General features: G+C 46.0%; 1 protein-coding gene across 3 annotated transcripts; it reads right to left on the bottom strand.

Annotated features, from left to right (window-relative positions):
* Positions 1 to 1,054: 1,054 nt before the first annotated feature.
* KCNG1 (potassium voltage-gated channel modifier subfamily G member 1) lies at positions 1,055 to 11,779 on the bottom strand. Of its 3 annotated transcripts, XM_027881294.1 has the most exons (5): positions 11,505 to 11,779; positions 7,567 to 7,713; positions 7,347 to 7,461; positions 5,331 to 6,135; positions 4,082 to 4,852 (listed from the first exon to the last, which is right to left on the bottom strand). In XM_027881294.1, the coding sequence occupies exons 4-5, from the start codon at positions 6,087 to 6,089 to the stop codon at positions 4,082 to 4,084; spliced, it is 1,530 nt and encodes a 509-aa protein (XP_027737095.1). In that variant the 5' UTR covers positions 6,090 to 6,135; positions 7,347 to 7,461; positions 7,567 to 7,713; positions 11,505 to 11,779. The 3 variants fall into 3 exon arrangements, with proteins under 3 accessions (XP_027737094.1, XP_027737095.1, XP_027737096.1); XM_027881293.1 differs by lacking the exon at positions 7,567 to 7,713 and having other exon boundaries at positions 1,055 to 4,852; positions 11,505 to 11,778; XM_027881295.1 differs by lacking the exon at positions 7,567 to 7,713 and having other exon boundaries at positions 5,331 to 6,132.
* Positions 11,780 to 12,265: the final 486 nt, after the last annotated feature.

Below are 12,265 nucleotides of genomic sequence, written 5' to 3'. Positions count from 1 at the left end.
AAATTTATCTTTATTTGTGGAGTGTGATTTTGCATAGTGACCGACAGCCACCAAACAAGGGATCCTGTCCTAAGGACTTACACTCTGTGTTACAAGGCAGAACATGCACAGTTATAAGAAGTATCTGTCCCTTTCCTCTTGTTTTAACTTGGTCTTTTTTCTTATCCAAGCAAGACTGATCAGTAATTGTATGGAACAGAACTGGTTTGCAGCCAGAGCTGTTGTATTTGCTGCTGTGTTACTGTTTCAGACTGACCCTGAACAAGAACAACTCGACCTCTCTGCATTCGGATTCTTCCCACTCCTTGGTTCCCCACATGCAGTGAATGAGGTGTGGAAAGGATACATCACCTGGTGGTTCTGTACAATTTCATACTCCATCTATCCTAAAACTGGACTTTCAAAGTAACACCTGGATTAGGGATCTGGTTCATTCTGGGCTCTCTCTATTAATAAAGTCAGAAAGGAGAGAAGACAATATCTCTCCCAGTGGGGGTTGAGATCCTTTGACAAGGTTGACACTCTGCTCACCCTGCAGATGCTGTTCTTTGATGTACCACTAGAGAAGCTGTGTGGCTCTGCCTTTAAGTTCTCAGTGTTGCCCCACCAAGGGATTTGTGCTGGTTTTGAGGAAGGAGAAGGGTGGAAGGGGAAAGATTTGAGAGAAAGTCGTTCAGTGTACCACCTTACCTGGAAATTCTGATTTCAACAGGGATTTTTCTTTCTCAGTCTTCACGGATCCTTCCTGCTCTCTTCAGAATCTGTTAGATCCTTTGGTTAAATGCTCAAAATAGTTAAAATTACATCCCAATGAACTGTGATTGTGATTCTTGGGACAACATGCATGGAAGGGGTTTCCCTATACAATCTTGGTACCTTGATTTTTATACAGCAAGATTAATTTTCTTTGCTAGTAAATGTTTTCTGTCACAGTCAGAAACACTCAGAGCCCCAGTCCTCCCTCAGCTCCACTCCCCTCCCACAGTGACCCCACGTTGTCACACCCCTTCAGCAGGTGTGACAGGCTTTGTGTCTCACAAGAAGCACATGAAAATGCAAGGAGAGCCTAAGACTTTATTAATCCACACTAGCACAGCTCCTGCTGTGGGGTTCATTCTGTACATGGACTGAGCATACAGAGGGCAGTACCAGAGCAGTGCCTGTCGCTGTCACAGACATCGCTGCTGTCGGGGCACCCCAACAACCCTCCCGCGTCAGGAAAGCACAACGTGGCTTTATTGCGACTGCCTTGTCGGCTGCACATGCTGCTAAAATGCCAAAAAGGAGTGATAGCTGACTGGGGAGCTCTCAGAACAGGCAGCTTTTGAGTCAAGCCACAATTTTCATGAATCTGGCTAAAAATTCAGATACTATACTGTAAAGAGGCATAATCATCTGAGACCCTCAGCCTTCCCAGAAAAGCTGGAACAGAGTGTGGGTTTCATACTAATGTTGTTCTCTTCTAGCTGGATTTATTTAGCATGAGGACTCCAGTCTGTATTGCCTCCTGTAAAACACAGCCAGGTTTGTTACAGTGATTCAGAGTAAAACATGGCCATATCCTTACAAGGAGCTGTTGCCAAGTACAAAATTACACGGGGTAGGTACATCCTCGCAGCTTATTTGTCCCTGGCTGAGGCAGAACTTGCAACAGGCAAGATGCTTTCACAGTTTTGCTCAACCAACACCCAACTCCAGGGTTATATTTTAAATTTTTTTTTTTTTCCTGGACAAGGGAGTCAACCTTTGGTTTGGGAATAAAAAAAAAAATAAAGTGATACATGAAACAAAGGAGCATTAATGTAAAGACACTGAGAAAAAAGGATGGCCCTACAGCATTTATTAACTAGCAGAACATGGAAATGAGCTTGGGTTTTATTTGGTAAGTCTTGATTTCTCCTTATATTCACTTACAGCTTCTTATTTATGGCTCAGCCTGTCAAACACATTCTTAGATAAGCAACTGTTGCTCACAGGACCAATCTAATTACCAGTTCTTTTTATAACGAACGCTGACACCAAGGTAGAAGATGTATAGCACTTGTGCTGCAGCCAATGCCACAGATGATCAAACAGTTCTGAAATTTAAAAAAATGGGGATAAAATGGAAAACGTGTCCCTTTCTCGTCACGATGTTCCTGTTTTTTGTCCAACTCTAATTAAAGCCGAAGAAGAAGAGTGAAAAGCTGGTTCATTTGTAGCTTTGGTGCAGAATTAATTGCCAAGAGTTTAGGCTGGATATTTTAGCACTCCACAGTAATGTTCCATAGGCACATTTCCCTACCACAGGCTGGAGTCTTAATTATTTGAAAAGTGCATTTAAGAAACTTTCAGAATTATCCTTCAGGAACAAGTGTATCAGAACGCCTTCAAATTGTATTTTAAAAGATACTTGAAAAGAAAAGCAGCATAGTGTGGGCTTGGCCAAACAGCACAGGCTGAGAAACTACTTTTACTTTTTCTTAAAGGACAATGTTTGTGTCCTTGGTCTTAATTTAAATCATAAAACCATCCAGAATTCTGGCATTTCTAGAACTGCCAATAAGAAATAGTATTTCTGAAAATCAAGATAGAGAAGCATCGGTCAGTGTGATGGGAACTCCTAAATTCCCCAAATCTTAACCTGCTAATAAGTAAATTTGATAAAAAGGGGGGGGGGGGGAAGGTGAAACTCTTCAGATTAGCTTTCCTCTGCTTCTAAGCACACATGAAATAAAATCAGTGGATTAAAATAAATTTTTTTTAAAGTTCTGGAGTTTTTCTCCTGAGCTGTTATCAAGCCAGTACCATTTCCTCTAAAATAAATGGGGAGGGGGGTCTGTCATCAACCTGCAGAGAAACCTGAGCATCTCATGACCCATTTGTTCCCCCCCAGCTTCAGCAGAACCTGGACCGAGACAGCCCCGGGGCTGACAAATACGTGGTTGTGGTTTAGGACCTTAATTGCTTTTTCATGCCCTGTTTAAAATTTTCTCCATTCCTACCACGTGTGTAAGGATGGCAAAGGTAGAGTTAATGAAGCCTTGAGTTCCTCCTGATTGAGGACAGGATAAAGCTGTCAGTGCACCCCACTCCATGACTCAAATGATATTTGGTTTTTTTTTATTTTTTTCCTCACTGGCAACTTCCCACGACCACATATTTTCTGCTCCTTTTACAGAACCAAGTGCTCAGTGGGAATGGGAGCCCAGTGTGGATTTGCCCAGCGCTGGTGGGGGGTCCCCTGGAAAATGCCCTCTCTGAGTTCCCTCCCAGAGCTGAGGTACAGTGAAACCTGGGACAGATGGTGGGGGAGGCTGGCATCTCCTCATGCATATTGCATTGCATTCGCAGCTACTCACCTCTCGATAATAATATTAAGTGCTACAAAACTCCAAGGCATTGTTCCTGGGAATGCTGCATTCGATGGCAGAGAATCAATGCTGTAATGTCAATTAAATTTTGAAGCTGGGGAGCTCTAAGTATTTACATCTTTAGCAAGGTTATGCTATAAACAGCTTGATCCCTCTTTTCTGCTGTGTTTAGGGCTGACTTGCAGAGAAATAGGTGGTTCTGTTGTGAGTGACAAATCTTGACGCTTTTTTAAAAGCACAATGGGACAAACATCTGTGGTTATTTCCGTTACGCTCTGAGGTGTGTTACTGGGAGAGAATTTAGCCATTAATTTTGTTGTATTTACATTATTTATATACAAGAAGAACAAGAGAAATGGCAGCCTGTTTAATGATTATATACATTGTGATTCGGTTGGAAAAATGTGTGTTACAAGTGGCAAAACAGCCTGTCAATTATACTTGATTATATGTTGTTCTTCTTATTTTCCTTGTCAGGGATCTTTTAATTCCTTAAATCCCAGTGCATGATCTCAGTGCAAGATCTGTCCTATACATTATACTGGGCAGAGGGGGAGGAAAGAACAGCATAATAACAAACCTCTTAAATCCCATCAGTTCCTGGCTATAGCTCCTTTTCTTCATTTTAGTATGAGGGTTACCCTTGTAAAATGCTTCCAAAGGAAATTAAAAGATGGAATCTGATGCAACAAAACTACTCGACAGCAGGAGAAATAGTAACTTAAATTTCATTCATTGTCCCTGGTCTCAGAAGAGAGAGTGGTGAATAAAACCTCACTCCCTTGTGACTCATTGCTCATCTGAGACTTGGCTTTCAGTAAGAACTGTGCTCTCCTGTACATTATTCTTTCCTGTTCTTGCTTCAGCTCCAGGTAGGAGCGTGAGAAGGTGTGGAAGATGGAGGTGACGGGGAACGCCATGAGGAGGATGCCGCTCAGGATGCTGCTCAGGGCCACCACCTGCCCGGGGATGCTCCTGGGCACCATGTCCCCGTAGCCCACGGTGGTCATGGTGATGACAGCCCACCAGTAGCAGGCGGGGATGCTGGTGAACTCCTGGGAATCTGCCATCTCGTTCTCCACCACGTAGAGCAGGGGCGCGAACAGCGCGATGGCCACGCACAGGAAGAGCAGCAGGAGCCCGAACTCGCGGGTGCAGCGGCGGGCGGTGAGGCCCAGGGTCTGCAGCCCCAGCGAGTGCCGCGCCAGCCGCATCACGTACAGGATCCGCAGCGCCCGCAGGATCCGCAGCACCAGCCCCACCTTGTCCAGGTAGATGTTCCCAGAGCTGGGCTTCTTGGAGCCCACCGAGGTGGTGTCCACCAGCAGCGTGATGTAGTAGGGCAGGATGGCGATTATGTCGATCAGCGTCAGCGGCCGCCGCAGGAACGCAAACTTACTCTTGGCCTGGATGAACCTCAGCAGGAACTCCAGGGAAAACCACGCCACACACACAGACTCCACAATGAAAATATTGTAGCACATCTGGGAACACTCACCCTGCAGGAAAGAGGAGGAGTTTGTAACCGGCACTGGGTAATAACTATTTTAGTTGGTGCGGTGGCAGGAAGAGAGGTTTCTGTGTGGGTTTTCGTAAACCCAAAATATTAAAGGAATTGGAGCTGTTGCTATGGGGAAACACACTGACAATTTGGAACAAGTTATACGCAAAACTTAGAAAGGAACTACTTATTCCACAGAAGGTACTGCTTGGGAATTTCAAGCTTTCTAAATTGCAAACACGAAGAGCCTAACAAGGCAAGATTCAGTTGTACACTAACAAAATTTTCTTTGGACACAGAACTGGATGTGCTCACAAGTAATTGAACAGCCATGTAAGATTTCAAATACTCTTCGTGATATTTTTCCCCCTCTAAGGACAGCTGTAAAATCCCCATTGAACTCAATATCCTCAGACCTTGTACTTGCTCTGCTCTTCCCAGCACATACCATTTTCCATCCTGAAAAGCCAACTTACCTTTTCCTCCTCCTCCCTCAGGTCAGGCATGGTGCTGATCGATAAGTTCACTGCTGTAATAGTTACAAACAAAACAGACAAACACGCAAACACCTTTCCAGGAAGGCCAGACTGGGGCCTTTCCACCATGTCTTGCAACTTTTTCATGCACAAACCGATTTTTGTCTCCTCTACTGTTTCACCTGTTGTTTCATTTTCTAGGAGGTCATCCTCCCGTTCATTTATCTCTGTGAACTCCTCCATTTTTTGCAGATATCTCCTTTTACAACACCAGTCCAAGTTGTCTTCCTCAATCCCCCAGTAGAGCAGCTCCTCTTGGAAAGACAGCGCACACATCTCACGCAGGAGCCGGAGTTTTCCGACCCGCAGGAAGGTCAGGATTGTCCTGAACGCCCCCGGGTTGCGGTCGAAAAAGAATTCATTGCAAGTCACATCGTAGTCATCACAGATGTTGAGAATGTCGTCAAAATTATTACAGAATTTCAGTTGTCCCAGACGTGTCAGAGGGAATTCATCGAGTGTGGTCCAGGGGAGCAGGTACTTTATGCCCCCCACGTTTATAATGATGTGATGCTTCCTGTCGTCGGGGTGAAAGCCTTTGAGGAGATCCTCCTGAGGGGGAATTAGCCTGGCTCTTTGGTAAAAGACTCCCTTGAGGGTTTCTGACTCCGGGAAGAATGTGTGGTTGAAGGAAGTATCCGAAGTACAGCTCAGGGCACTATAGTCATAGTCGGAATTTTCTCCGGGCATCAGAGTCATCTTGGAAGACAACTTTACATCCCTTCGATGCTTCTGCAAGTGTCTTCTGGAACAAAAACCACATGGGGTGAGTAAATGAGAGGTTGGTTTTGAGTTTTGAGCAAATACAGTGATTTGAGCTCAAAAAATACTTATGGATGATAAAAGCAACTGGGAAGAAACGGCAGTGGCTGAGTGTGGTCAGAAGACCTTTCTAGGAAGGCTGGATTTGTCCAGCTGGTTTGTCCATCAAGGGCTGCTCCCATGTCCAGGAGCTCTGCTCAGCATATTTGTCACACTGGGAGCCTTCTCCTGTCTCACATAGAGAGGTCTCAGTTCCCAGGAGATAGAGACGGAAGCAGGAATAGTTCCTCCATGTGGCAGGATATTTCTGGTTCAGAACAGAGGTATGAAAATTATGACAGTGTCACATGAGAACACAGTTCAAGTGTGCTTTGTAGAAAAGGAACTTGTATATTTTTATTTAAGTATTACACATAAAAATCATGAGTATGTTAGTACCCATGAAGTATATTGAAAGAATCAGAAGTCACTTATGTTGTAGTTGAGTACATAGACACTTATAAAAACAAAACTAATTTCTAAAAGGCCATATGGAAACTATCTGGGGGGAAAAAGCCCACTTGTATTGGTGATCACATAAATGTTTGTATAGAGTTTATACACATTTAATGACATGGGAACTCCCTTTTTATAGCCTCATTTACAAAAGATTACAAAGAAATACATGATTTCTACCCAAACAGTTATAGCAGACACCCCATATGCAGTAATAGGGGTTGATCAGCACCTGAGAGCCATAGTGCCTTCACCTCTGATTGTGAGAAACTGAAAAATTCTAACGACAACTTGGAAAATCCCTTTCAAATTCTGCTCACACAACACTGGCATAGAGCCTACTGAATGAAGTGAACAGAGTTCAAAAGGGTATAAAAAACAGGAGCTGGGAATGCTAAACTTTTGGCCTCCCTAAATCACTGCATCTGTAAAGTCAGCCTGGGACCTGCCCCTCACAGGAGGGTTGTGCAGAGCTGCTCCAAGACCTTCCATCTGCACACTCAGCTACAGCTTCGTGGAGTTGCTGGGCTTCACTTGATAAGGGTATTTATTTATTAAGTAGATTGGACAATAAATAGGTATTAGTTATGCACCAGTATTTTTGACTTCCTAGCCTCGAGTTCACAGGAAAGGAATAAATATTACACTTGATTGGCTTCAGTAGCAGTTCAGTTCTGTTCTTTCCCTGGCTGCACTTACCTCCCCTTGGCTGCACACCCTGGGGATATACCCCCTGCCAGGGCCACTTCCTTAACCACAGAACCCTCCTTCTCAGAAGCTGGGCTTTATAAACCACACCAGGAGTGGCACATACCTACTGGAGAAGAAAAACCCATAAATACACAACAGCAAAGGGCTCAAACTACAGCTGCAATTCAGTTTAAGAGCAACAGGCTCTCCTTTCTGCAATGGGACCTACAACACTGCTTTCAACGAAACACTCCCTCAGTCCTGCTCCTGAACTTCCAAGAGGGATTAAGCTCAACAGAGCAGCTCCTTAGGTACTGTTTACAAACAGGTGGACCCAGGTCAGCTTTGGATGGAGAGGTATTTCCTGATTCTTCACCTGGATAGAATCATGGAATGGCTTGGGTTGGAAGGGACACCTTCCACTATCCCTGCTCCGAGACCCGTCCAACCCGGCCTGGGACACTTCCAGGGATGGGGCAGCCACAGCTTCTCTGGGCAACCTGTGCCCCACCACCCTTGTAAGGAAGAATTTCTTCCTGATACCTCATCTAAAACCGCTCTCTGTCAATTTGAAGCCAGTCCACCCTGATGACATGTAATCCTATCTATTACTAAAAGGAAATCATTCATTTACTTACCTTTAGGGCATATGGACAAGGAAGTCTATAGGAATATACAAGAATGGACAAGGCACGGTTCAGATCTCTCGAGAGCTGTGGCACCATTTTCTGGCCTGAGGTAAGCAAAGAGCTGAGCTTTGTCACCTCACTGGTGTCACAAGGTGAGGTCTCTGTAACTACTGACAGTGACCTGAGCACAGCTGTTCTCCATGTCAAAATCTGAACTGTTTAGCTGGCAGAGCCTTATCCTCCTCACTGGCTTGTGTTGCTCTGTCTTTGCTCCAGAGTTGTGACTCTGGAAATCCCCTCCACAGAGGATGGAGGTTCTGAAGCTCCTGTGGAAGTAACTGTGGGTGCAACCAGAGAAAAAACCCTGCAGGCCTGCACTCAAATCAGCTTCCCATGAATTTCGGTCTCTCTCTTGCCTCAAGAAAGGCTGAGGGGAAGGTCTGCTGACCTGAAAGTCTGTTTTTAAGGAAGAACATTAACATGAAACATACTTGTATTAAAAAGCCAAATTCTAAGAAATTCTGGCCAATACTGGAATCATGAACTGGAGTTCATGACAGGTGATGGCACTCTGGTATTGTCCACGGGACAAGCTGCAGGACTCGGATAAATGAAGGAATCTGAAGAGAGGGAGAGCTGGCAAAAACAGTGCTAACTGGAGCTCATGGAACAGAGGAGCAGTTTAACTTGCAATTATCCTGCCATACAATCCATCAGTGAAGCATTCCCAATGACCTCAGAGCTGGTCTCCTCTTAAAGCATTCCCAAGATAACATCAGCAGTAATGCCCCTGGAAATCAAGCTATAGGTTTGATGTGGGAAAACAGGGAAAACCTGATTTCTGTTTATGTAGGGCTCCTTCTCTTTGAGCTGTTTTATTTGGAAACAGGCATTTTCCCCTCTGCCTCAACCATGTCTGAGGCAGGGCTGGCCTGAGGAGAATAAAGATGATGACTGATATAACACCATGGATAAATGGGAGCTGTTAACCATTTTCCCTTCTGCAATGCCAGATGATGTTGGTTAGCAACAACTTATCCTTTGAATCTCAGCCAGCAAAAATGAGGAGGCAGCTCATCTCTGTCACTGGTTTGATCTCCCACCGCATCCACTGTTGACACAATGGGAAGAAATGGGGAGAGGGGAATGTAGATGTTCTGTGTCTGTCAAACACACGCTGCAACCCCGAGGCAGCAACTGGGAAACAACAGAGCAAAGAAAAAGAATTTCTTTCCTTGCTCTCATCTTCTCGACCTGTGCAAGACAATAAATGGGACAAATTAATCCCCTGTGTGACACACTGAGTGACTGCAGGGATAAAAGGTGGCTCCTTCCTTTTCCATAACCAGAGCTGGCAAGCCTACAGATCCCACGTAGGAGCTGGTGCCCTCCATGGGTTATTTACATGTTCTTTGCCTCAGATACACGTAGCATCAGATCTATGGGGGAAGAGTAGGAGGAAATAAAGGACAATAAAAAGTTGAAGGAACAGAGGAAGGAGAAAAATAAACGCATGCATTTCTCTGTCTGTTGTTTTCCTTTGGAAGTTGCCTCTACAGAACGATGGTCAGTACTGCTTTAAGATGGGAGAGATCTAATTCATGGAAGGGGTTTTTTTGCTCTTGAGCTTAAAACCCAAGCAAAATGTTTTCTTCCTAAGTTGCAGCCTGGTGACACTGGGGACAGCTGATAAGAGATGTGTTAAGGATTAAAGACAACACACTGGAATATAAGGTCACACAAACACATTGGCCTATAGCAACAATTTTCCCAGCAATTAAACAAGATGAACTTCAAGGATGTGCTGGAATAGTAAAATCCCCTGCTCTGCTCTGCTCTGGTTAAGGCCCAATGATAAAATCCTTCTTTGTCTGAGGCAGCATTCTGCCCTTGGAATGCTTGGGAGTTACTGAAGCCCAGTCAGCTTTCTGGCTCCCCTAGCTGATAATGTGTTCTCACCTGGGGCAAATCGCTTCTCTCTGAGCATCTTTTCCTATTTTGTTTGTAAGCTTACTGGGGCAATAACTGTTCCTCACTACATTATACAACCCTGGTAACTGTTCTGGCTCCCAGAACCTACGGGAATGACTCGCTGTGGAAAGGGCTCTTGGTGACCGGAGTGGGGTGTTGTGCATGGGAAGTAAGATAGAACATATTTTCAAAAATCTGTCCTGCACAAGAGGATATCCATTATGCCTGCTGAAGAAATCAAATTAGAAATCTGTACTGCCCTGACTTGCAGCCGAAATTCAGGAAGGATGCCAGACTCCCAGGCAATGGGAAAAGAATTCTTAAAGATGCCCTTCTGAGGGAAAGAAATAGAACTCATGAGTAACATGCTAAAATTCCACTGCAAGTGCCGTTCCCCCCCCCAGTGTCCTCTGCAGTATTTTGAATTCTGCAGTGCATCTCTGATGTAATCAGAGCTCCTGCAAGGAGTCCTGCTCTGCTCTGTGGTGCAGACAATTCAAAGTTGTGCCTGGATGAAAACAAGCATGCAAGGAAGATGCAGAACTCCCCCCTTAGACTCTTCTATCAAATCCAGTGCCTGGAACTCATCTCTGTTGCTTTTTACCATTTGTAAATTCAGTTTAAATTAAAAAAAAAAGGGAAAAGTTTCAGCTTTTGGTGCAGGTTGAATATGAATATACTGATTTTTTTGAGAGAATTCCATAAGAAACTCCTTTACAGTTCAGTGACCCTTCCTCCTGTAGCCTTTCCTTAGTTAACCAGGCAGTATTCCCAGCACTGGTACATTCAGCTCTCTCCTGGCACAGGATTGCTGTGCTGTATCACCCTCAGGTACCTCCTGACATACTCCAAGCCACACTCATGCAGCTCTTTTCAGCCTAAGAACAGGTCTCAAACTTCAGCTCTGCTTGCAAAGTGCTCTTCAGCCAAATCAAAGTAAAGCTTAAAAAGGTCAATGTATAATAGGAAACAAAATTCTCCTGAAAAGCAGATAAGCTGAAAAACCGTCCTGCTATCTCTGTATTGCTCACCCTGAGCTGGACAGTTATGGCATCTTATGACAACTTACAAACTGAATTATGTCAAATATGTTACTCACTCTTTGGTTTTATGGAGCTGAACCTTATTCTACTGATAATAATCAGAAGTGAAATAACTTTGCAGATAACTTATATCCCCAGGAGAATGTTCTGAAATACATTAGGAGTAATAACTGTATTTACTCTTCTGCTGTGAAACATATTTATGTCAACAAATTTTAGCAAGTCACATTCAAAACAATTCCTTAAACATATTTTTTAAAAATAAATGATTTTATAATTATTTATATAGGTAAATATTTTGCCACTGAAATGAAGATATGTAGTCATGGAAGAGTTATTTCATGCCTATCCTGTCCTTCCCCCCCCCCTCCCCAAGTCTTTTCCAATGAAAAAAGTCTGCTAGAAAGACATTGCCTATCAAGAATAGTTCACTTGATGTGTCAGTCACCAACGAGCAGAAGTCAGTAAATAGATCAACATAAAAGACATCTCTTAATTATTTTAAAATTAAAGCTAGAAAGGACCTTCAGATTAGGCAAAGCAGAAGAAATTGGAAACACAAGCCTCCATCCTGCGCTGTGCAGACACAGGACCCGTGGAGCGGGAGAGCCGGGAAGGGGAAGCCCGAGCAGCACGAACGGAGCCCGATGGATGAGCCTGGAGCGCCGTCAGCCTCCTCCGCGGCGGGGCCGGGGCAGGGCAGGAACGAGCCGGGCGGTCCCGGGCAGCCCCGCTCCCGCTGCTGGCGGCGCAGCCAGCGCGGCTCCGGCAGGGAATGACGGCGCGGGCGGAGGGTCCCTCTCTTCCATCCCTGCGGCGGGAGAGAACCTGTTGCTACAACCCGTGCAGGGACCCCCTCCCGCCCCTCCCGCCGCGCTCCCCGCTCCGCGGGCTCCCGTCCCGCGTATCCCCGCCCCGAGCATCCCCGTCCCGAGCATCCCCATCCCGAGCATCCCCGTCCTGAGCAGCCCCGTCCAGCCCCGTCCTGGGCAGCCCCGTCCAGGGCACCCGCGCCCTCCGGCCGGGCCGTGCGATGCCCGCGGCTCCGCGCCGCTCCTGGGACAAAAGTTCCCCGGGAACTTGCCTGCGAGTTGCCCGCTCGCCGGGCACGGGCAGCGAGCGCGGCCGCCCCGGGGCTGGGTCGGCACCGGCCGCGCTACCGCGCTGCGCCTCCGCTGCGCCGGGCGGGGCGGGCGGGAGCGGCGGGGCCGGGAGCGGCGGCGGCAGCGGGAGAGGCGGCGGGGAGGGCGGCCCGGGCGGGCACCGGCACAGCCCCAGCCCCCCG

This window comes from Empidonax traillii, unplaced genomic scaffold (assembly GCF_003031625.1).
Source record: "Empidonax traillii isolate 1590-97213 ecotype Southwest subspecies unplaced genomic scaffold, ASM303162v1 scaffold86:size2944007, whole genome shotgun sequence".
Lineage (NCBI taxonomy): Eukaryota > Metazoa > Chordata > Aves > Passeriformes > Tyrannidae > Empidonax > Empidonax traillii.
This window is presented reverse-complemented; position numbering and strand designations above follow the sequence as displayed.

Coding starts and splice junctions, on each gene's coding strand:
- KCNG1 (XM_027881294.1), bottom strand. CDS start 6,089: ATGACTCTGATGCCCGGAGAAAATTCCGACTATGACTATAGTGCCCTG. Junction 4,853..5,330: donor TGAGGGAGGAGGAGGAAAAG/GTAAGTTGGCTT, acceptor TCTTTCCTGCAG/GGTGAGTGTTCCCAGATGTG.